The 23,552-nt window shown below is 33.5% G+C and overlaps 1 protein-coding gene across 2 annotated transcripts; it reads right to left on the bottom strand.

Annotated features, from left to right (window-relative positions):
• Positions 1–17: 17 nt before the first annotated feature.
• LOC133172508 (neural-cadherin-like) lies at positions 18–15,653 on the bottom strand. 2 transcript variants are annotated; one of them, XM_061307405.1, is made up of 21 exons: positions 14,455–15,653; positions 11,810–11,989; positions 9,348–9,588; positions 8,964–9,210; positions 8,622–8,724; positions 8,405–8,510; positions 8,039–8,286; positions 7,671–7,954; positions 6,773–6,884; positions 6,303–6,676; positions 5,780–6,136; positions 4,765–4,968; positions 4,486–4,663; positions 3,937–4,077; positions 3,571–3,686; positions 2,881–3,042; positions 2,461–2,708; positions 2,092–2,351; positions 1,749–1,889; positions 696–803; positions 18–610 (listed from the first exon to the last, which is right to left on the bottom strand). In XM_061307405.1, exons 1-21 carry the CDS (start codon positions 15,398–15,400, stop codon positions 357–359), a joined length of 5,010 nt encoding a protein of 1,669 aa, XP_061163389.1. In that variant the 5' UTR covers positions 15,401–15,653; the 3' UTR covers positions 18–356. The 2 variants fall into 2 exon arrangements, with proteins under 2 accessions (XP_061163389.1, XP_061163388.1); XM_061307404.1 differs by having other exon boundaries at positions 19–613.
• Between the last annotated feature and the right edge of the window lie 7,899 nt (positions 15,654–23,552).

Genomic DNA, 23,552 nt, shown 5'->3' with positions numbered 1-23,552 from the left:
ATAATATGTACATAAGAATAACAATAATACATACTAAAACATCTTGCATCAGAGACAAAGAAACTTACATTGCGAGATCAATAAATTTATTTTTTTAAAAATCTATAAATTATCTTCATCAGCACCTTATTTACAGATATATAATTATCGTCATTCAGAAACTAAGTCACACACAATAAGTCTTATTATGGCACAAAATTCAGCACTGTGTTATCCCAAAATCAATGTGATGGTTTCTTCTACTGTAATGATTAGGTAAAGGTAAAAAATAAAATGGGAAAATGTACATGTATATTAGTGATATCAAATGAGTGATGAATGATGAGATAAATGCAGATAGTTTTCATTGATAAGCTTTAGTCCGAGTCTTCATATGTGTTGTACATATCAGCAAGTTTGGCAAACTTGGGTCCCCATTCATGTAGATATTCATAGTCTTGGTCCCCACCGCTGGAGGATGTGTTGATTGAGCTGAGAGACCCTGCCAGGCTTCCCTCCCCCTCATACATAAACTCGTGTAACGTATCATAGGGTGGGGCACCACTGTCACCCTCAGCATCCTCCAATCGATCTCCAATGAATTCCCGTAGGTGGCCATTACTGGGTGCTGCTGCTACAACAGTATATAAGTATATATAATAATGGATAAACAATTCCACTGATAAAAGCTATGTCTTTGACTTTTGAAAACTTACAGGTGACAGGTCTGTCAGACATTGTCATTGATTTTGGTACACTTTCGTCTCTAACTGTTACTGCTTTTCTGATCATGGTAATATCGTAGCCAGCATAGTCATCTTCTCCTGGAACACAGATACAGGACAGGTGTTTATCAAAATAAGGTGTTTATCAAAAGACAAGTGTTTATCAAAAGACATCGAAAGACAAGTGTTTATCAAAAGACAGATGTGTAATGAAAAACAAGTGGGTAATGGGGAAAAATGCGCATAGATATTATATGCATGTGCATGATATTATGTGCATTAAATGACACGTATATATACAGATAAGTATAGGTGTGTATTGAGGCTGTGTAGATTTAAACCAATCGAAACCAAACCTGTATTGAAATACACATGGGTACAGAAATGTAGGATTCTTATGGAATCACTGTCTAGTTTGTTGGATATGCCAGGGCATCAAGTTACAGCCTTTTTGCCTATATGGTACACCACTGTCAATGATAGTTGGAAACATGGGATAATTTGCATAACGGGCGAAACCCACGTTTCCAACTGTCGTTGATGTCTCTAGCATACCCAACAAACTAGACAGTGATTCTATATATAAAATAAAATTGTAAATATAATTAAAATTTTTTTAAATGCTGTCTAATAAATTTAGAATACACGAGGTCTCCCATGTTAATTTCAATAGTTCCCGCCCAATGACGTCAGACAAAGACAGCCGCAAGAGATAATGATTGACATGCATATTAGGTTCCTGACCTTTCACTTGGCGAAATTTACATTCAGATGCTATTATCAAGAAATCAACTCGCCTAACTTTCAAAGAGTTATTACAGGGAAAATTAGAAATGTAAATATTATTGAAAATCTCAATGAAGTACATTTGAAGCACCATATTATCAATAGTAACATTGAGTACACGATCTTTACTTTTAGAATTAATGATTGTTGGCACTAGAGTATTTACCTACGTGTAGGAACCTTTAGTATTAACAGATACTGATCAATCGAATAGGTATTTAGAATCTATTGGAAACTTTAAAATGAATTATCGCTAACCCGCTCCATCCTCATCGTAATCCACCACGTCTTCTCTGATGTCAAAATCCTCGTTATCATATGCAAGCATACTCTTATCTTTGTCCAAATTCCTCCTCCTCTTGATCAAGAACGCCACCACAAGTATAATCACAACTAGCACTAAAATATCAGACATTGTGTTAAATGTTTCTGATTCACAGAAAATAAGGATTTATATTAAATATATAATACATGCATAAACTAAAATGTAAAAATATGCAGTTCTACAGTTTTGGACAGTAACTTGCTCATCTTCCAAAAAATTAATTATCTTGTGCAATAAATGCTGCAGTAAAGCACTAAAAGGCGAAATTAAACTTACGGACAGCAAGACAAACTAAGAGTACAATCAGCCAAGTGTTGTCATCCGTATCTTCTACTATAGTGGCCGAGGTCACAGTCACCACCCCACTACAGTCCCAATTAGTGAATCCCGGGGGACACTGGCAGTAATATCCATGCTCCGACCCCAAGCTACAGTTCAGTTGACAGGTGCCCCCGTTATAGCAGGGGGCGCTGTTCTTACAGTAATCTATACATTGGCACCTACCGTCCTCATCTGCTTCTTGGTGTACATTACAACTGTATTTAAAGAAAATAAACTGTGACATTTTATGAGCCAAAGAATTTAATAACCCATAGTTTGTATATATATTGTTCTAGGCAGTGATAAATAAAATAAAATTTTTACGTTGCTGGGTTGATGGTAACAGTTGTATAGGCATCTTTGGCAGCAAGAGATCGCTTCTTTCTCCTGTTTGATGAACTGTCTGTTACTTTTACACTGAAAACGTATGGTCTTGGCTCTAGTGGCGCCAAAAGAGACACTTCTCCTGTCATGTGGTCAATTGTAAAAATTCGAAATATGACGGGATCGGAGGCCATGATCTCATATCTCAGATTACAGGGATTTCCACAGTCTGGGTCATTAGCTTTAACCTTAGAAAAATCATCATTAAAGGTTAATCATTTAATTCTACATCTCCTCTTCATTATATAATTTTGAGAGATGTATTTAATAAACGTTCACCGATTTTCTAGATAGGAAAATTGTTTGTGTATTTAAAATTTGCCTGGATCTATTGTCTGGATATAAAATCCAAATAATTACTTGAAACAAGGACTCGTTGTAGCTTCTGTTGGCCACTATGCTTTTGATGTTATAGTTTCCATTGAATTCTGGTCGTCTGTTGTAAGTTTTCAGTACGCCAATATACACATCGACGGACGCAGAAAATTTTCCGTCATCTGCGGTAAATCTCATAGAAATATTCTGAAAATTATCAAACAGGTTTTAAGGAAATAAATCGTACATGAAAATATAATGAGAAAGGCATTTTTTTTTTTAATTTTCACAGCATCATCGCACGGACTATAGCCACATGTTTATATACTGCAGTGGGGGAAGAATTATTTGCTCTGTCATTCGTGGGGGTTAATGTTTGTGGGCAATCAAATTTTTACTTGTAAATAAGTATAACTTGTTTATACGAAAGATTCAATGAACATATAGTTGTGAATTCGTAGATAATGGTAGCCTCCGAAATCCACGAACATTGTCCTCCTCGAACCATTTAAGATTCCACAGTAATTATCACTGTATATTTGCGCTCTCGATTAGCTCGCAAATTCCGAAAAATGTCACTACATTCACGTTGAGGGCAAAGAATCAAAACGCATGCAAGTAGGCGTCAATAAGTAAAAATACCGGTAAGTCAAATTATACAGCATTTGGTGTATTATAAATTTGGTTTTTTTTTAAGTTAAATTGCAGTAGTGTACAAGGCAGTAACTATGGTACCTTATTCGCTTGTCCAAATAGTATTCCCGCCACAAAGATTTTGCCAGTATTCTCGTCCACCCCGAAAAACCTTGAGTCTCCCAATGAATATTTTGTATATCTCGATGTTTTCTCGTCTGCAAGGACAAAAACGTTCTAAAAACTTAAATGACGTCAATTGTGTCTAAAATTAAAATAATATTTACCACTCTTTGGAACTGTAAAATGAAGCAAGCGTGTGTATCTTCTTAATAAATAAAAACTGTACATTTTTTTAATAAAAATTTTAAATTTTTAAATTTAATGATTTTATGGAGAAATGTTCCCTGATTTATGAATTATGACCAGTACGATATACATCTTTACAATTTGTTTTTTTTTTTTTACCATCTTTATCCAGCGCCTTGATGCTTCCCACGGAGTGTGATATCGGAGCGTTCTCCGGAACCGTAAAGAAGTAGGAACCATTGGCAAAGTAAGGCGGGTTATCATTGATGTCTTCTATAGTAATCTGTACAACTGCCGACCCTGTGACAAGGTATGTATATCATTAACTAACCTATATTAAATATTTAACATATGCTGCTTATATATTACATCATAAAACCGTCTTTTCCACAAAAGATTTCTAAAATTTTGTCAATTTTGAAAATTATCTCTTGGTGCAGATCATGATCTACTGAATTTAAGTTTTGAGTTTTACAGAAATTTACACGAAAAAAAAAAACATACAAACTATAAATGCATACTCTAGAAAATACAAGAAGTTATAGACTATTCTGTCATATATTCCTTATATTAGAATTTCATTTTTATTTAATTTTCCTAATGAAAAACGACAAAAAAGTTACATAACACTCTACACAGAACAGTGTTCATGTAGCATGTAATAGTACCACGGCATTTTTTCCCGATAGGATTAGAATCGTTTCTCACCTGTGTTAGGACTAGTTCGCCCAGGTATGGAAGAAGGGTACCCGTCCACAGCCACTACCTGTAAATCTGGAGTTGATGACGTGAGGTCTTCTCGGTCAAATCTGATTAAGGTAGTTATTACACCATTGACGTCATCCACCTTAAAACTGCTGTCGTTAAATTTTGTGTTATACGTCACCTGAAAAAAATCGTTAATATCTAAAATACTGGTTTGAATCAATAGAACAAAGACCTGAGTCGTTATCATTTATCGTTTTTTTAATTTATGGTATTGGAAACCTTATTGAAGGGCGGAGTTCTATCCTCGTCATGGGCTAGCAGGATGCCGACCTCCTCTCCTATCGGTTGTTCTTCCTGTACAGAAAACTCTATTTTGCCGATTTCCGGGTTCTCTCTGTTGACAAATCGTGGTATTTTGTTGTTTGTGTCGTTGATGGAAAATAAGAAGTAAGAATCTTCATAATACTGGCTATCTCCCTGTCCCTATAATAAAAAGCAGTGCATGTGCAAATAAGGTATCTCCTGATATGCGACAAGAACAAAAAAACATGTATATAAAACAAGGAATGCAGAATTTTCACTGGTATCACCCTATATGTATAATCTTTCACAAGTCTTACCGTAAATACTGTAAAATTACATATTTTCGTGAGTCTAATTTTCCTGATTTGAGGGAAAATTATTGGTCCGTGGAGGGCATGAATTCCACGAAAATTAAACCCCACGAAAATTAGTGATTCCACAGTATTCCTTAATTCCATTTGCCACTGTGAAATACTGTAATTATTCATTAAGGTGATATCTTCCACAGATGTTATTTTTATAATGAAAATGACACAATATTATTTTCACATGAAAATAACAAATTGGCTTAAAAAAAACTTTTTTTCCTTCCCTTCGAAAAGAAATACTCCATATAGATGACGAGAAAACTCACCCTGACACTGATTGAAACAGCCAAAGTTTCTCCAAATTATTGTGTAAATCCATGTTTAAAATTTTAAATCTTACTACATGTATTTCTCTATTTCAATCTTAAAAAAATATTTAAATAAAAAAAAACCCTGACCCCTCTTGAAATACAAGTATATAGCTTACCCTTTCTTAGTTTCAATCTGTGATTCTTTTGATATCCTATTCATTAGTTTAACAAATTTGTAGATTCTAGTCTGTGCCTCTATTGTGTCCTTTTAATAAGTCTTACCGTATTTACTCTTATTTGTGCTACTTTGTTTTTCTTTTCATCTACATGAAGACTAATCTGTGCTATGGCATCCTTTTGATAGTGTCTTACCGTATATACTCTTATCTGTGCTACTTTGGTATCCTTTTCGTCATCAAAATCACCTGCAGCATGCAGGATGATATCCCTGTTATTGGCCGATATTTCTATTTTGAATTTGTTGGCTTGATCGGAAGACTGGCATTTCACAATAAGTTTTGCGCCTGTTAGAACGTTCCCAAATGACACAGTGGTAATAAGAGCGTCTGTTCTAGTGTTGTCATTGATAAATGAATTTGGATTGTTTTTGTCCGATGGCCATAGCTTTGTCACCGTTGAGTTCTTTATAACTATATCTACATAAGCTGTTGAGTTATTTGGTGGATCACCCTTATCTGATGCCAACACGTGTAATGTAACTCTTTCAGGCTAAATAAAATCAATAATAGTAGGAAGACATCGTAAGTATAAAAGAATTTTGGATTCATTTCTTTTCCAAATATAAATCAAAGAATCATTTCAATATGAAATTGTCCTCTGGATTACAAATTGCCAAAAACAATAAAAGCTCATTGAAAGTATTGTATTGACTCACTGCATCAGAAAGACTTTGGTTTACAAAGATCATCCCTGTATTGGATGTAATATCAAAGTAGTTTCCTGGACTGTCTAGTATAGAGTAATCTATCTGAGCATTATCTCCAGAGTCCACATCGAACGCTCTTATATTCAGGGCTACATTGCCTTTTGAGGAGTCACGTGATACAACACCTTCATCGCGTCTATTGCAGCCATCTACGTTTTCTCCCGACAAAAACGCTGGAGAATTATCATTTATATCTACAACGTTGACTATAAACGAACACTCGCTGCTGAGAGGAGGTTGTCCGTGATCCGTGGCAATGACTGTGACCTTTAAAATGTCATTTAGAGTCTCGCGGTCGAATTTTACGTTACTTCGAATCACCCCTAAAGCAAAAACAAAAATTACATTGACCTACATCATTTCAATTTAATTAAGTATCAAACGTATGGACAATTACGTAAAACTGTAATATTAAATACCTGTTTTGTTGACTGTCTGAATGGTAAAATCTTGAGTTAAGTCGTCTCTAAAGCTAAGAATAGTGTAGTCTACAACACCGTTTTCTCCTTTGTTTATGTCAGTCGCAGATACCTATTGAGTAAGAACCCTCATATATAGAAATTAGGGGGGTGGCAATTTGTAACCGGTTAACCGATTACTCGGTCGGAACGATGGCAATCGATTAGAAAATCTGTAATCGGTTAATCGGAAAAAATAAAATATTTGTTAAATTGAACACATTTTTTAAAAAAATTATTTTTAAAAAAGAAATCTCTGCACAAAGGATGATCATTTAGGATTAAAGGGATCTAATTTTGACGTGCATGTAATTATGAATCTCCAGATTGAGATCGTTGCGTAATTGGTCAGTTTATGTAGTGTTAATTACTGTGAAAACACCATGTAGTTACTGACTGTCACGTAATTCTTTAGTGATGATAATAATGAATAATTGAGCACTGTGAATTGGTGTGTTTGTCGATTTCAGTTTTCAATCCAATTTATTCATTAAACAAACATTGTAAATCAAGGACTATAGAGTTCACATGTAGTTTTGATTTTCGTAGTGAAAATGCAGAAAGAACTTCTGTGACATCTGCTCTGGAAATTTTCTGATCCAGAATCAAGACTAATGGAGAGTTTTAACTTCTATCGTATTATTTAGGTCTATTTGTGTATATGGACAGAGCTACTTGAAAAACAATTGTCAAGAAAACGTGCATTTTGATACGATTAACCGGTTAAGCGGTCGGAACATCTTGCGGTTAACCGATTAACAATTCTGTAATCGATTGCCATCCCTAATAGAAATACATAATTAATTGTATACACCATTGACTGTGTTATAACAAAGTACTAGTATCCTCGTGTACATACCGTTAAAACATACGTTCCCACCGGTTCTTCCTCTAATATGGAGGCATTGTAATATGAACTACATTCTGCAAATTGGGGCTTATAATTTTTACTGTCTACAATGTTAATGGTGATTTCTTGTGTTTCCGAGTGAATAGAGCTTGTGCCGCCATTACAACAACTACCATCATCCTTCGCGATTACAGTTAACTTATAAGAGTCTACGTCAGCAGGAATTTGATTTCCGGGTCTTGTTATGGTAATCTGTCCGGAATTTCGGTCAATAGCAAATATTGTACTGGGATCTGCGGATACAAAGACAATCAGTTAATGAAAATATTTTAAATGGAAAATTAAAGAAGCTTTAAAAAATTCTTCTATCGTGTAACCTAGAAAACGGTAGGTAACTCCATCTCCGTCTTTGTCGATGGCCTTGACATTCATCACAATACGTCCATAGTCGATTGTGTCTTGTATTGTGCTCTCTGTGCTGCTGGTGAAAACGGGCACCTCATCATTTACGTTCTGAAGGTACACAATAACTAATGACGTCATGTTGTACCCGTCTACAGTCACGTGAAATGTGTAGGAGTGATCCTGGTAGAAAGCATCACTCACTGCCTCATAATCCAGATGTCTACAATGAACAGCCATATTCAAGTGACAGAACAATAGTCATGACCATGATTGGAGTAACAAAAGCAGTGTGATTTCAATAAGATCTCAAATTAAATTTAATAATTATGGGAACAAACCTATTCACTCTGATGATGCCCTTGCCATTCAAGTTTTGTACCCAAAACACAGGGGAGTCCACGCTATAGTTAAATTGTTGCATGTTGTCGGAAGCAATAGTCTCCACTGAAAATAGGAAGTTGTAATGCTCTGATAATCATGGATGAAAACATTGATAAACATGCTAAACTGCAAAAGTGTAAAATTTACTGTTTGGAGCTTGAAGTAGCCTGTTACCTGTGAGAATGGTATCGTTGATTTTAAGATTTTCTGGAACTGTGGCAGTGTACACTGGCAATGTCAGCATTGGTTTATAGTTCTTCAGCAAATTTACTGTCAGCTAGAAAAGGGGAAATAAAAGGCACTGTACTTCAACAAGGGACGTTTGTACATTTAGAACATCAGAAAGTTACTCTATCAAATACTGTAGAAAATCTTTCTTTCTTTTTTTTAGGGGGGGGGGGGTGTCAAGGATTGAATTGTAAATGATGAATGATCTTTATACTCGAACAGCTTGACAACAATTATATCCTAAGTATACAGTACAATTTCTTTTTTGACACCAAAGGGTATATTTACGTTGACTTTTGTTGATAATCCAGAAAAGGAATCCTGTGCCTGAATGAAGAGGGTATAAACTGGTGCATCCGCACCCAAAAGCAGCTTCTTCAGGACTCTTAGCTGTCCATCAGCTGAGATGGCAAATTTATCGGAGATGGTCGTTACACCGCTGTACACCGAATAGGTCGTATTGCCATTCAGATCTGCTTGGAAGTTCAGACTCTTTACTGAGGAAGGTTCGCCATTTTGATCCAAAATTGGAAAGCTTAAAAACATATGTACAAATTCTTTCAATTTCGTTTTAGATTTCATACCCTCTACTGCTATAAGTCTGATTTTATTGATCCAAAGGTTATTGCGTTGCTTTACCTAAATATACATTCTAACGGACAATATGCTTACATTTGGTTTATATCGTTATCATCTCGAATGTTTGCTGTGTATGACTGGGAGAAAAACTGAGGTCCCCTCAGACCAAGCCTGATCGTTACCATTGCAACTGTCGTCTGCAGAATTGGGGCAGCAATGTCTGACACATAGGCATTGATTACGTAATCGTTACCATTTGTGTCATTGGGGCCATTGAAGAGCCTTGTTGTGGTAATATTTCCTGTATTCTCATCAACAGCAAAACCAACAGAACCTAAAGCAATTAGAAACAATTAATACATCTCAAACTGTGTGAGTTGAAAGAAATACTAAATAACGTGCATTTTTAGCTCCCCTCAACGAAGTCCATCCCCAAGTAAGAACTGGTATAAATCCTACCTGGACCAAATTTGCATGGATGATGTATCTAGGGATGTACACAACAGACTTGATTCGGATGCTGGACTTGACCTACATTTTCCGGATAAGTGACCAGGTTAAAGTTTTTGGAGTAAGTCCATTCTCAAATGACTACAATCTCTATGGTGACAAAACTTGCATGGATGATGCATTTAGGGATGTACACTACCAGATATGCTTCGGATGCTAAACCTGACCTATATTTTCCAAATAAGTGACCTTATAGTTTTTGGAGTAAGTCCATTCCCAAGTAACTATAAGCCCTGTGGTGACCTAACTTGCATGGATGATGCATCAAGGGACTGGATCTGACCTACATTTTCTGGATGAATGACCATGTTAAAGTTTTTGGAGCAAGTCCATTCTTAAGTAACTATAGGTTCTACCTTTACCAAGCTCGCATGAAATGAGCATATTTATAAGGATATACCCTAGCAAACTTGCTTTAGATGCTGGATCTGACCGACATTTTCGGGATGAATGACCAGAATAACGTTTGTTGAACAAGTCATTTCCCAAGTCAAATAGAAGACTCTGGTGAACAAGCTTAGACGGATGATGTATATACTCAGTAGGTATGCACACTACCACAAGTGCTTCGAAATCTTGGATCTAACCTACATTTTCGGTTAAAGGTTTTGTAGCACATCCATTTCTTTGTAACTATAAGCCCTACTTGGACCAAACTTGCACGGGTGATACATCTACGAAATTCACTTAGGATGCTGGATCTACGTACATTTTCCGGATGACTTAATAAGTGGTTAGGTTAAAATATTTGGAGCAAGTACATTCCCAAATAGCTATAAGCCCTAAATTGACCAACTTGTATGCATCTAGGGATGCATTATTTTGGTGTGAATCTTTGACTTACTTCGTGTTCTAGATAACATTCGTCTAGGTGAGCTTTGTTATGTTTGATTACTCATGTTTATTACCGAATAAATAAAACTGCCGTAAATCACGCTTGTAACGAAGTGCTTAGGGTGATTATTTATAAACTTAATTCGTTGTGATCATTTCGTAATACGTTTTAAAACTTCAGGCAATGAAATCACCTCATTGTAAGAGTGTTTTTCTGTATTTACTGAAACAGTATTATTTGATTTCTATTTTATTCTACAATGGAACCGTAAATGCTTGTGATATTTTAAACAAATCGTTAATGCAAAATTCACAAAAATTACAAAAAAGTATATGCATATGAAAACGTTTTCTCCCTAACGCTACTTTTAAGATAAAGTACTAATAGAAAGAAGCGGGAGTCTGCTTTAATATTTTCAATATTTGCAAAGCTCTGCAACTATCTTGGAATACGCACACCCTCTTATTTCTTCCTGAAGCAGACTGTTAAGTTTGTAACATTTATTACAAGTAAAATAATAATTTACGGTTTCCTTTCAGGCAAATTAATTAATTGGAAAAAATCTATAATTTTCTCTTTTTCCATACGGTTAAAATTTCAAATATTTAGAGTTAATTTAATGATGTGTTTCCTGCTTGAAAAAATTGAAATACATGTACTTTTGCGGAACTAGATTTGACTTTGGAATTTTATATCATTTTTCCTTTTAAAAGTTGCATTTGGAATTATAAAGACTCTGTGTGTTTGTTTAAACACATTTAAAATTTTGATTAATTTTATATTTTTATCCATGTTACATATTGAATATTTATATCCGAAATAAAACGGCTAGATTATCGACGTTTTATATCTGCAATGTGTCGCATGAGTAAACGAACAATGAAGAATTTTAGTCACACCCGATCAGAGTATAATATCAATCTAATAATGTTCAACAATCCTCTATGCATTCGAATTTGTAAAGATGCAAACAATTTGATGAACACGACTTTATATTATATTGTAGTTGTTTGCATATACAGTTGAAATATGAACAATATAATTGTCTTGAAAACAATAGAAAGACCAGTGACAAATTTATTACATATCCCTAATATCTAACTGATTATAAAACTAGTTTTATATTACAATATTCTTATTCCCTGAAAAATCTACATAAACCAAGATCATAACTTTAAAAATATTAGTTTTACAATAATCTTTTTCATACCGTTGATGTAGAAGCGTAGGTTGCTCCCCGTGTCTGGGTCTGAGGCGGACAACGAGTAGACCACGGTCCCTGTTGGCATGTTACTCCGGACGGTGGACTGAAAGGGGTGGGGCTGGTTTAAAAAGGTGGGGCTCTCGTCATTGCTGTCCAAGACTACCAGGTTCACCAAATAATTACTGACTATAAAACAAGAAAAGCTTCACCAAATAATTACTGACTATAAAACACGAAAAGTTCACCAAATAGTTACTGACTATAAAGCACGAAAAGTTCACCAAATAGTTACTGACTATAAAACAAGAAAAGGTTCACCAAATAGTTACTGACTATAAAACAAAAAAAGGTTCACCAATAGTTACTGACTATGAAATAAGAAAAGGTTCACCAAATAGTTACTGGCTATAAAACAAGAAAAAGTTCACCAAATAGTTCTGACTATAAAATACGAAGAGTTCACCAAATAGTTACTGGCTATAAAACACGAAAAGGTTCATGAAATAGTTACTGACTATAAAACAAGAAAAGTTCACCAAATAGTTACTGACTATAAAACACGAAAAGGTTCACGAAATAGTTACTGACTATAAAACACGAAAAGTTCACCAAATAGTTACTGACTATAAAACAAGAAAAGGTTCACCAAATAGTTACTGACTGTAAAACACGAAAAGTTCACCAAATAGTTACTTGCTATAAAACAAGAAAGGGATCACCAAATAGTTACTGAATATAAAACACGAAGAGTTCACCAAATAGTTACTGGCTATAAAACACGAAAAGTTCACCAAATAGTTACTGACTATAAAACACGAAAAGTTCACCAAATAGTTACTGGCTATAAAACACGAAAAGGTCCACCAAATAGTTACTGGTTATAAAACACGAAAAGGTCCACCAAATAGTTACTGACTATAAAACAAGAAAAGGTTCACCAAATAGTTACTGACTATAAAACACGAAAAAGTCCACCAAATAGTTACTGACTATAAAACAAGAAAAGGTTCACCAAATAGTTACTGACTATAAAATAGGAAAAGAGTCTCAGAGAGAGAGAGAGAGAGAGAGAGAATTTGCTTTTAAACCTTCTTATATTACTACAAGTAGGTCTTTTTTTTTCAAAAAATGTAAGATTTTTTTTCATTACAAAAGCATGGATGTATGATGTTATAATATTTAAACGCAGAAGTTTTAGTGAGGATTCAATTTTGGCATTTTTAGCGAGGGTGTTTTGATATCTAAAATTAAAGTATCGTTAACAATTCATATTACCATCCATTTGAGGTCACTGTTACAATCACAAAGATCACAAAATTGCTAAAATTACTTCTCACTAAAATTAGATACAGTGTTTGGTTTGGTTTTTTAAAAGGAAAAATTGATTGATTTGCGTCTCACTAAAAATTCCACATATACAGTATTCAATTCTACTTCTTGTTTTCAAAATTTCAAACTTTAATAATATTTACATATTTATCTCAAGCCATAAATTTGGGCAGTTTTGTCTTCTCACACTAATACATTTATATTATTGCAAGGTTTTTCCCAGTGTGCACCATTATTAATTTGAAGAGTGTTGAAAAAGCTAATATTGCTTTATGTAAAGATTATCTTTACAGCTTGATGGGTTTCGGGGAATATGCCTATTTCATTGATGACAAATGAACAAATAAATTCTGAAAACAGTTTCTGAAGCAAAGTTCGTAATCTTTAAGAAAGTCAACAAATGCCAAATTCATTGCAAAAATATAGCAAAAAAAGACAGAAAACATAGACACCACCATATTCCCAGTGTATCGCTTACTCTGACTAACCAGTAAGCCACATACATTTGTGTACAACGAGACATGCCATTTAAATTCTTTGATAAAATCTTGTCCCTCAAGTAATTAGACATCAAAGATGTTTTGTTTTTCATTGTTAAGTGGATATTTAAAAATATACATCTGTTCTTTAAGTGTCAAAATAAATGCAATATACTCATATATTTGAAGAATTTTTTACGGCTTCTTCTCGATCTCATTATTTCTATTCAAGGAATTTTAAACGTTATATCATAGAATAAGATAATTGTTAATTCATATATATTTGCAGGGCTGAATTATGACTTGAAGTCTGATTAAATTTTTGGAGAAAAATTACACAGTAACGGTCTTATTTCTAAATATTACACAATAAAATGTGCAATATTTGGAATTGGAAATAAAATAAGATCTTGACTGTGCAATTTTATGTAAAATCATAGTTTATATAATTAGATATCAATGAAAATCTAATTTCCAAACATTGCACTTCCAGAATTACTGTGATATTTTGTTTGACAATGTTGATACTGTGTTGTATTGACAGATTGCTGTCCTCTCAAAAGTTCGTAAACAGGCCAATAATGCTGGCTTCCTGGGAACAGAGGGACGAGAACCAAACAAGACCTTATCAAGTGTGTTTAAACACCTAGAATTCAAAACCTAGTTTCATTTTCGAATCTTTTGAAAAGAATAATCTTCAAATTGTCATAGTATTTTCAGAGCATGGTATTATATTTATTATTTTTTACAAAATGCTGGATCTTTTTATCATAGTTTTGAATTGTTTTGGCAAAATTTAACAAATTGTAAATCAATTCACTGAGTTTTAGAGGACTGTTATACCTTGACCTCCCTGGACTCCTTTGACCTCAATGCTGATATTGAAAGATCGATGCCCCCTGTCATAATCCAAAGAAAACCCGTCACCCAATGTAACGTTCCCCTCTGCATCAATCTGGAATATGTTTTGTGGTAGTGCTCCTGTTATTTCAAAAGACAAGCCACTGTTGGGGGGTTGGTTATCTAAGACATTGAACAAGGTTCCTGTAGTGTTTTCATACACTGAGAAACTCTTTGGTATAGCTGTTGAGCTTTGTCGTTTGACGACAGAATGAGATTCTTGTTGAAGCTGAATCACCTGGAAGTATTCTGAGCCCTCCAAATCATCACCTATATAAACTTCTATATTATTATATTGACTGTGGTATTTGCCTTTAACTTCTAAAACAAACAAGAATGTTTTAGAACTCTCTCCCATTAAAAAGCTTTGTTCTTTGACTAAATATACTTCATTTCTCTTAACTTCTATTTTGAAATGGTCAGACAGTGGTCCTGACAATTGAAATGACTGGATTTGATCTTTGCTGCTTTGGGAAAGATCAAAACTTGAAACAGTTCCCAAAAAAGCTGGGAATCCAAGCATGATTGAGCTGTGGAATAGATGACTAGATGCTGAATACGTGGAATCAACAATATGGAAAACATAGTTTTGTTCCTCAAACATATTGTCGTAACAGTTATTTTTCGTGAGAACTGACACCGGATATGTTAATCCTCTCAAAAGTTCGGCATCTTTGCTCAAAATAATATTTCCCGAATTTGAAATTTCGAAACCGTTGTCTGAGTTTGAGGATGGTTTAATTAAGCACTCCTGATTAGAACAGCCACACTTTGTAATAATGTCTCCTTTCCTCGCGTTGTTTGATATTTTCAGTTCCATGATGTTTGTCATCAAAATATCCTGAGTACACAAGAGAACACCCAAGGCAAGCCTCATAAAGGCCGCCATTTTGTTTATTCTTTTGTTTTCTCCTTGACTCACTGGTTCTTAAATATCCAACAAAATCTCAGTTGTAGGAATAAGTTGAAGAAATAAAGGCATCACATAATTTTAAACTTTGTTTTTTTTAGAATGAATTTCTTAAACGTGATAAAAGTATTTCCGATAACATTAATCGTATCCTTGTTTAGCCATGACTGTGGTCTATGGAATGCATTATGTGTTATCAGTTACCTGTTTAAACAAGGTAGTTGCGTTATCTGCATAGAAGAGTTTAGGCCAGAAATTTAAATCACTTCAAACCAGGCTTTTATTCCTTTATGGTGGGTGGAATGCCCAATTTTGTCATCTAACAAGCATTTCAAATGCTTAGCGTTTAATTTTCTGCTGTTTGATTTTTTTTGGTCTTTTGTGTTTAGTCTCCACATTTTTTCATATTTCAATAGAAATCGCTACCATTTAAGCATATATACAAATGTAGAGGGGTTTGATCCATTCTCCAGTTTGAGAGAGAGAGAGAGAGCATACATTCTAGAGGTGTTTTTCTAGTAAGTGAACAAACTTACTGGTTCTCTTCCCCTCTTTTCTCCCCATAGAAAATATATAACACATCGGCTAATCAACAGTGTATAGTTTTTAATAGGTGTGGACTGAAAATTAAGTGAATAATAAACATGCATGAAATATATATTTATAAATTTCTAAGCAACAATACAATCGACTTTGTTTTTGGCACTCACACACCCTTCTCTACACCCACTTGCACACTAAAATAGTAACCATTTTCATAAGCTAATTATCAAAATTAAAGTCATGATATTGAAAAATGTACACTGTTTAACTATTTTCAATAATATTCATTGTCTTGCATAAACTCCAACATACTTTACACTAAATCCATTGATTTCAATTAAACCAGCTTTCAGTTGTGAATAAATCTACATCTCTCAGGGTTTTATTTCATGTTCAAATGGCTTAGAAAACCAGTTGATAGATATATATAGAGAGAGAGAGATGGATGGATGGATAGACAGATAGAATTGTAATCAACATGAAACGATGCATTGCTAAGTATACAATATTTTGTGGCTTTCAATGTTTAGTAAGTGATTTAGTAAGTGGTAATTCATTTTTTTTAAAGTTTTTAAATCGAATCCAACTCTATTGGAAATGGTTCTGTATATTTGTAAATTCAGTTTCCTCCAATAAGATAAAATGAAGTCACAGCTAGCAAACACATGTTATATAACTATAAATCTTTCAAAAGTCCTTAGACTTTATGTAGGTTTTCTATAAGAAAAGAGCCTACATTGAGGATCCTATGGTACCGTGTTGTAGCCACTGTACAGATGATCAGACGAAGCCTTGAAAGAAAACGTTTTATATACTTACTCTATCACTCCAACTGGGAGACAACTCTAGATTTCACTTGAAATTTCTGGAGAAATTATATCAGTTGTATTTATAAAGGAGATGAGTGAACAAGGCGCACAGAATGACTATAGCTTCAGATAAAAAAAAAATCCTAATCAATTTGTGAATTTATTATTTAGAGTAAAGTTCTCATTCTTGAAAACAAAACCTTTCTGAGGAAAATTTTCTCTGCAAAAATTATTCTGTTATAAAAAAAAAAAATGTGGTATTCGTGGGGTTCGAACCCCAAGCAATAAAAATACTGAGTATCAATTTCCTCTGAGACTAACACGCTAACCACTACCCTACACAACTCTTGATTACTTGTGTCATTTAAATCATGTTTATGCTATGACCCTTGACTAAATGGACTTCAAGTATTTCTCGAAAAGATGCGAATGTTGTGTCATAAAAGTGTGTTTTTAAGATATAGTGGGTCTTTGCTCAATGTTTTTGTTGACCAAAAAATGTATATTTTTTCGCAAACTTTGAGGATAAACTTTGAAAAATATGGAGCAAAGACCCACTCATAATGAAAAAAAATTGTGTTATAGTAAGAGAAAATGATCCTTTTTGCAATCTTTTGTGTGTATGCTATTTCATAGGCAAATAATTTCAATCTTAGCGAGATTTTTGCAAATTGTGGAGATTTTACATTAAGTATACTGATTTTAAATGAAATAACAAAGAACATTTTGTTATAATTAAGATTCAATTTTTCACCTTCATGTCTGTTGCACAAATAGGCATTGCGCTCCCCATGACAAGGAGCACACGGCGGTTGTGACCGGTCGACAAGGGATGCATACTCCTCCATGACACCTGATCCCACCTCTCTTGTCAGACGTCTGTGTTTAACTCTGCTCACAATTTGTTTTGTTTAAATTTACTTTTGAGTATGATAACTGTTCGTTATCTTCACATTTCATTTACCATCTTTAATCTTCCAAATAAATGATCTTGAATAACTGTACGTCATTTAACCTTATCATACTTTAATTCTATATAAATTCAGGAAGGTTTTTACACATGGAAGCAATTTTGTCATAGCTTGGTGTAGGAAGAGGAATAAATAACTGAGTTTGTTTTGGCGAAATGAGAGTTTTTACAATGGAGACATGACTAATAGGTGTAAGTATCCGTCGATTCCATTGTTGGATCGATGAATAATTTTTGCAAAATGGTTCTGTAATTTATATCACGCAAAATTTTAATTCAGTACAAAAAAATTATATCAGGAGTGAAGGTTATGAATCCCAAATCTACTTTTATCTTGATGATGACAAACTTGACTTGATTTTCTTTTTTCGGACAGTCTATCTTTAACCCAGATGACTGTAAAAAAAAGTAATCTAAATTATTAAATGAAGAATATTGGTAATCTTTGCTAACATATGCTTAAAAAAACTAATTCTATTTATCAGGTAAGGTCTATAATTTTTGTGGAAAAAAAAATAATATTTAATGCCTGTGATATAAATAGTGTAAAATGTACAAATAATGAACAGTGATCGATCTCAAAAAATCCATAAACAATACAAATGCATGAAGAGGGCATAAAACATGGACCCCTGGAAATTCCAGAGGTGGGATCAGGTGCCTAGGAGGAGTAAGCATCCCTTGTTGATCGGTCACAACCGCCGTGTGCCCTATGTGTTGATCAGGTAGACGGATCTATCCGTAGTCAAATCAGTACAAAAAACAAAGGCCTAACAGTTGGTATGAAACAAGTCAAAATATGACCTAATTATAGGTTATATTTGCTAACAAGGTCATTATAACGACCATAAAATGCTCACTTTGAACGAAGCCGTTGAAATCCCTGAAACATCAACTTATCAGTGAGTATCTTGTCTCGCTTTAAAAATTGATCGTACTCAGAGCAAGCTCTTGGGTAGCGAATAAGTTGGGAGATATAAACACCATAAGCAGGTGATAGTGAAATATTATTACATAGATGGATGGAAAAGGTAAAGTCATCTCATTTCGTTTGTCATACAATTTAGTTGTTAACTGGCCTTTATCGTCTATAGTCAGTAAAACATCAAAATTAAAAAAAACAACATCAAAATTGCAAATTTTTCGAACATTAATCACAAGATGTCGCATATAAATCGCAAGATTATCGAATATAAACCACAAGTTTTTGCATATGTAACAAGTTTTCGAATATGAATATCAAGTTTTTACATATCACGTGTACTAATAACATAAAATAACATCTTTCTAATATAATCACAAGATTTAGGGTCTGAATCACTTTTTCACAGACTCGCTTTTCAAATATAAATCACTTTAGTGTATTGAATATCACTAAAATTCCCAATATACATCCAAGCACCAGTGGTGTTTTACCAATTTCTCGATTCTTGTAGATCTAATAAGAATAATAATATCTAATAATATATCAAAATATCTAATAATTAAAATAATATTTAATAAGAATACACTTCAAAGTATATGATCTGTCTCTACATACATTACGTACTTCAATTGTTTTTAAGCAATGGGAAAAAAGAAGAATTTTTTTGAAATGAACTCCTAGTGTCTTAGAGATCCTAAAACTATTTTTAGCCCCATTGAAGTTTATAGACAGCACTAAAACTTAAGTAAATGCATTCACTTCAGCAATTGCTCTTATTAACCATAAAATCTGACTCTCTCTCTCTCTCTCTCTCTCTCTCTCTCTCTCTCTCTCTCTCTGTGTGTGTGTGTGTGTGTTTAAAAATAATTAGTTGGGGTTCATCTTTAACACACTTTTTGAGACTTTTTTTAGGCTTTTCTGGATCCGCCCATCGGTAACAACGCAAATATAAATGGCAAAGACGTGAAATGATTTAAAACGCTAGCAAAATAAACATGCATTTGTAAGGTGAAGCAGACAAGCATTTAGAAACTTTGTTTACTTAAACTTTAATCGATAATTCATACTTTGTCAGCTTTCACTGGAGAAATAGGAAGAGGAAACCGTGTTTTATCATTCCTACAGAATGATCTGACCTGCTTCTTTCCTTTCTTAAATGGTTGAAGGAGTAGGGTTGGGGAATCTTTATATTTTGTGGCGTTCAATACATGTGTATTTTGTCGATAACCCTTAGCAAAATTGAATTTAAATTCTCAAAAGGTATTGAAATATACGAGTAGGTACATGTAGGTTCATTTTTCTCATTCGAAATTTTCTTCTTCTTAAAATTTAAATAAACTTAAAGCCACTAGAGTCCAAAGGGTCATGCTTACTTCATTTTATAACAAAAACCGTATAAAGCTTTTAATCTAAGTTTCTCTGAATCACTCTAAAAATGGGGGAAAATGATTTGAATTTTAAAACTCAGTACCCCGAGGATTTCTTATTTATTTCATTTTTAAGATAATTTTTTGTCACCTAGCGGAGGATTTCTTCACTCCGTGGCCCAGAAGTGGTTTTAAAGTACATCAGTGATAAAATGTGGTTTCCAGGGTCAGTGACCTTGAACATTATAATAATTTACTATGAAAATAGTAAAGAGCAAATAAGTTGATTGTCTAAAACAAAATCCTAAGGTTCTGGACCGTTTGGTATATGACCAAAAAAATCGTTTATAACTAATGTATTCGATAAATGAATCTGAGTCCTACGTTTTCAAGAGCTTATGTCCTAGAAAGAACCTACACTTTTTTTTAATTAATTTACTCTTGAAAATTGATAAGGTACGGATAAAATATATTTTCCAGTGAATATTGCACACAAGTAGAAATTAGAAATGTTTTAACAAAAATCTAATTAGATTGTACAAATATTTTTTTTTTACTGCAAGAGATATCATCTTAGACATTTAAGTTTATGACCGCAATTGAAATATACAGTGTAAATCCCTTTTCTATCGTAGGCACTTGTATAAAATAAAACTTTCACAGATTTTTTAAAAAAAAGTTTCATGTTTTTTTTCTTCAAAATCTTATACGTGAAAAGAAGAAAACACTTGCTGTGACCTTCAACTCGACATTAAGATATATCGACGATGTATTGTCAATTAACAATGGTTTTTTTCTATTCCTATGTCGATACGATATATCCCGGTGAGCTTGAAATAAAATATACCACAGGGTCTGACACATCTGTTTCGTATTTGGATATTTTACAAGAAAAAGACGTTAATAGTAATCTAGCAACAAAGCTTTATGATAAACGTGATGACTTTAACTTTTCAATCGTCAACTTCCCTTACTTATGTAGCAATATACCCTTATCACCTGCATATGGGGTTTATATCTCTCAGTTGATTCGATACGCAAAAACATGCTCTACGTATGAGCAATTTTTAAAACGCTGTAAGTTAATAACAAACAAGTTAATGAAACAAGAATATCAGCAGTCTCGTTTAAGTCGTCATTTCGTAAGTTCTATGGTCGATACAATGACCTTGTCAGCAAATACAATTTATCACGTTTTTCATACTAATTGTTAGGCCATTATTTACACACTGAATTGTCGACAGATTTTTCCGTTATTTCCCGATCATGACAAGGAGCACACGGCGGGTGTGACCGGTCGGCAGGGGATGCTCACTGCCCCATGGCACCTGATCCCACCTCTGAGGTCCGTGTTTGCTCTGCTCCAAAATTTGTATTGTTTAAGAGACTATTACTTTGAATACTGTTCGTTATCTTTATACATTTCATGCTAAATTTGTATATGACAATTAATTGCCATGTACAAATTTTTCATAAAAAAATATCACATTTTTTGTAAAATGTATAAATGAAATATGAAGAAGATTACGAACAGTATTCAAGCTCAAAAGTCCATTAAAACAATAAAAAATTTGGAGCAGAGCAAACACGGACCTCTAAAAACATCAGAGGTGGGATCAGGTACCATCGAGGAGTAGGTATTCTCTATCGATCAGTCACACCCGCCGTGCATTCCTTGTCATGATCGGGCAAACGAAAAAATCCATATACAATTCAGTGTGAAAAAAAAAACTGGCCTAACAACTTGTATGAAAAACTTCAGTCAACATTCGACTTAATGATAAATTGTATTTGCTGACAAGATCATAGTATCGACCAAAGAATTTCCAAAATTTTAACTTTGAACGAGACTGTTATTCCTGTTTCATCAACCTATTTGTCAATAGTTTGCTTCATTTTAGAAATTGTTCGTACGTAGAGCATGTACTTGAGTATAAAATCAACTGGGAGACATAAACTCCATATGCAGGGAATCATGGATTATTGCTACATGAATAAAGGAAGTTGACGAAAAAAAGTTGAAATCACGTTTATCATAAAGTTTTGTTGTTAGGTTATCAATTTTCTAGTAAAATTTCCAATTATGAAAGAAATGTATCAGACTCTATGGTATCTTTTACTTCGAGTTCAAAAGGACATATACAATCAAAGTAGGAATGAAAATGAATATTATTAATTGATAAAACGTCGTCGATATATCTAAATGTTGAATTAAAGGCCACAGTAAGAGATTTCTTTTTTTCATGTAGAAGTTTTTTTTTTTTTTTATAAATTCTGTTTCGTATGAATATAAAAATAGGTCTGCTAATAACGAGGCGGAATTAGTACCTATGGAAATTCCACCAGATTGTTGGAAGACCTGATCTCCAAAATCTACATAATAATGTCAATCAGAATCTCAAGCATCTTTTACATAAAAACTTCGGAGTACTTGTGTATTCAATCAAAATAATTTTGCAAATGACTAACGACAAGGTAAGTAAATTTGAGAGTTTCTTATTTTTATTGAAAAACCAGCTGTCTATGATTTCAAAATGCCTAGACTTTAGTTTGTCGTGGGGAATGGTTGTATAAAGTGTTGAAAAGTAGTACGTTTTGATGTTATTGATTTTGGTAAAATTTTGATATTTAAAATTTTCAGAAAGTTCCTTAGAGTTTTTAAATTGAAAGAAAACTACAAAAAAAAGAAAGAAATGTAAAGTATAAAAAATAAAATAAAACAAACAAAAAGGAATCAGGAGTCCATGGTTCACAACGCCTACCTGATTTTTCATAGATTGTGGCCCAATCTAGTCCTTGAAGCTATGTTTTGAAGAAACTTGAACTATATCACAATTACTCGCAATAACTTTCTTCAGAAAATGATTTGAAGTAGAAGAACTTTTTTCCTACACATTCTACCTATCTCTTTTAACTTAAACATTTAATTAAACCAATTTGAATTAGGAAGTCAAACAGTTGCAATGATTTTAAAAGGAAAGCATTATGAATTTTAAGGAAAATTGGGCATTTCAAAATTTTTTTGAGTTTTAACCAGAAAACCTAATTACAAAATGATTACATGTCTTCGAGAAATGAAAATTCTCCCTTTATTAATTCTGGTCAAAATCCCATAAATCTTCTTCCGCCCCTAAATGATATATAATTTGTATAAATCTGATGACTTTTTACTGTTTATTTCAGTCATTAATTAAGAACATTATAACCTCCTGTAAATGAATCGCCTGATATTATTTTTTAAGAGAGCAGCATTATAGAGAGTTGGTAAATTTTATAAACTTAGAAGGTGTAAAACCAGAAAAGGGTCAGGGAAGATCACCATCCCTCATTTTAGTTGTTACTTTATACAGTTTATGAAACTTTAATGATATTCTTTTTCCTTCATCCATTGACGCTTCAGATGAAGTGAAGTCTCTATTGATCTAGTAACTAAGTATATGTTAAGATCACCTACAGAGAGAGAGAGAGAGAGCTGGAGATTATTTATACACAGACGCTTTGAACACCACCTTCAATC

This window comes from Saccostrea echinata, unplaced genomic scaffold (genome assembly GCF_033153115.1).
Source record: "Saccostrea echinata isolate AGI-Se365-2 ecotype Australia unplaced genomic scaffold, CSIRO_AGI_Sech_v1 ptg000054l, whole genome shotgun sequence".
Classification (NCBI taxonomy): Eukaryota; Metazoa; Mollusca; class Bivalvia; order Ostreida; family Ostreidae; genus Saccostrea; species Saccostrea echinata.
The sequence above is the reverse complement of the archived record's forward strand: the minus strand, read 5'-3'. Positions and strand labels throughout refer to the sequence as shown.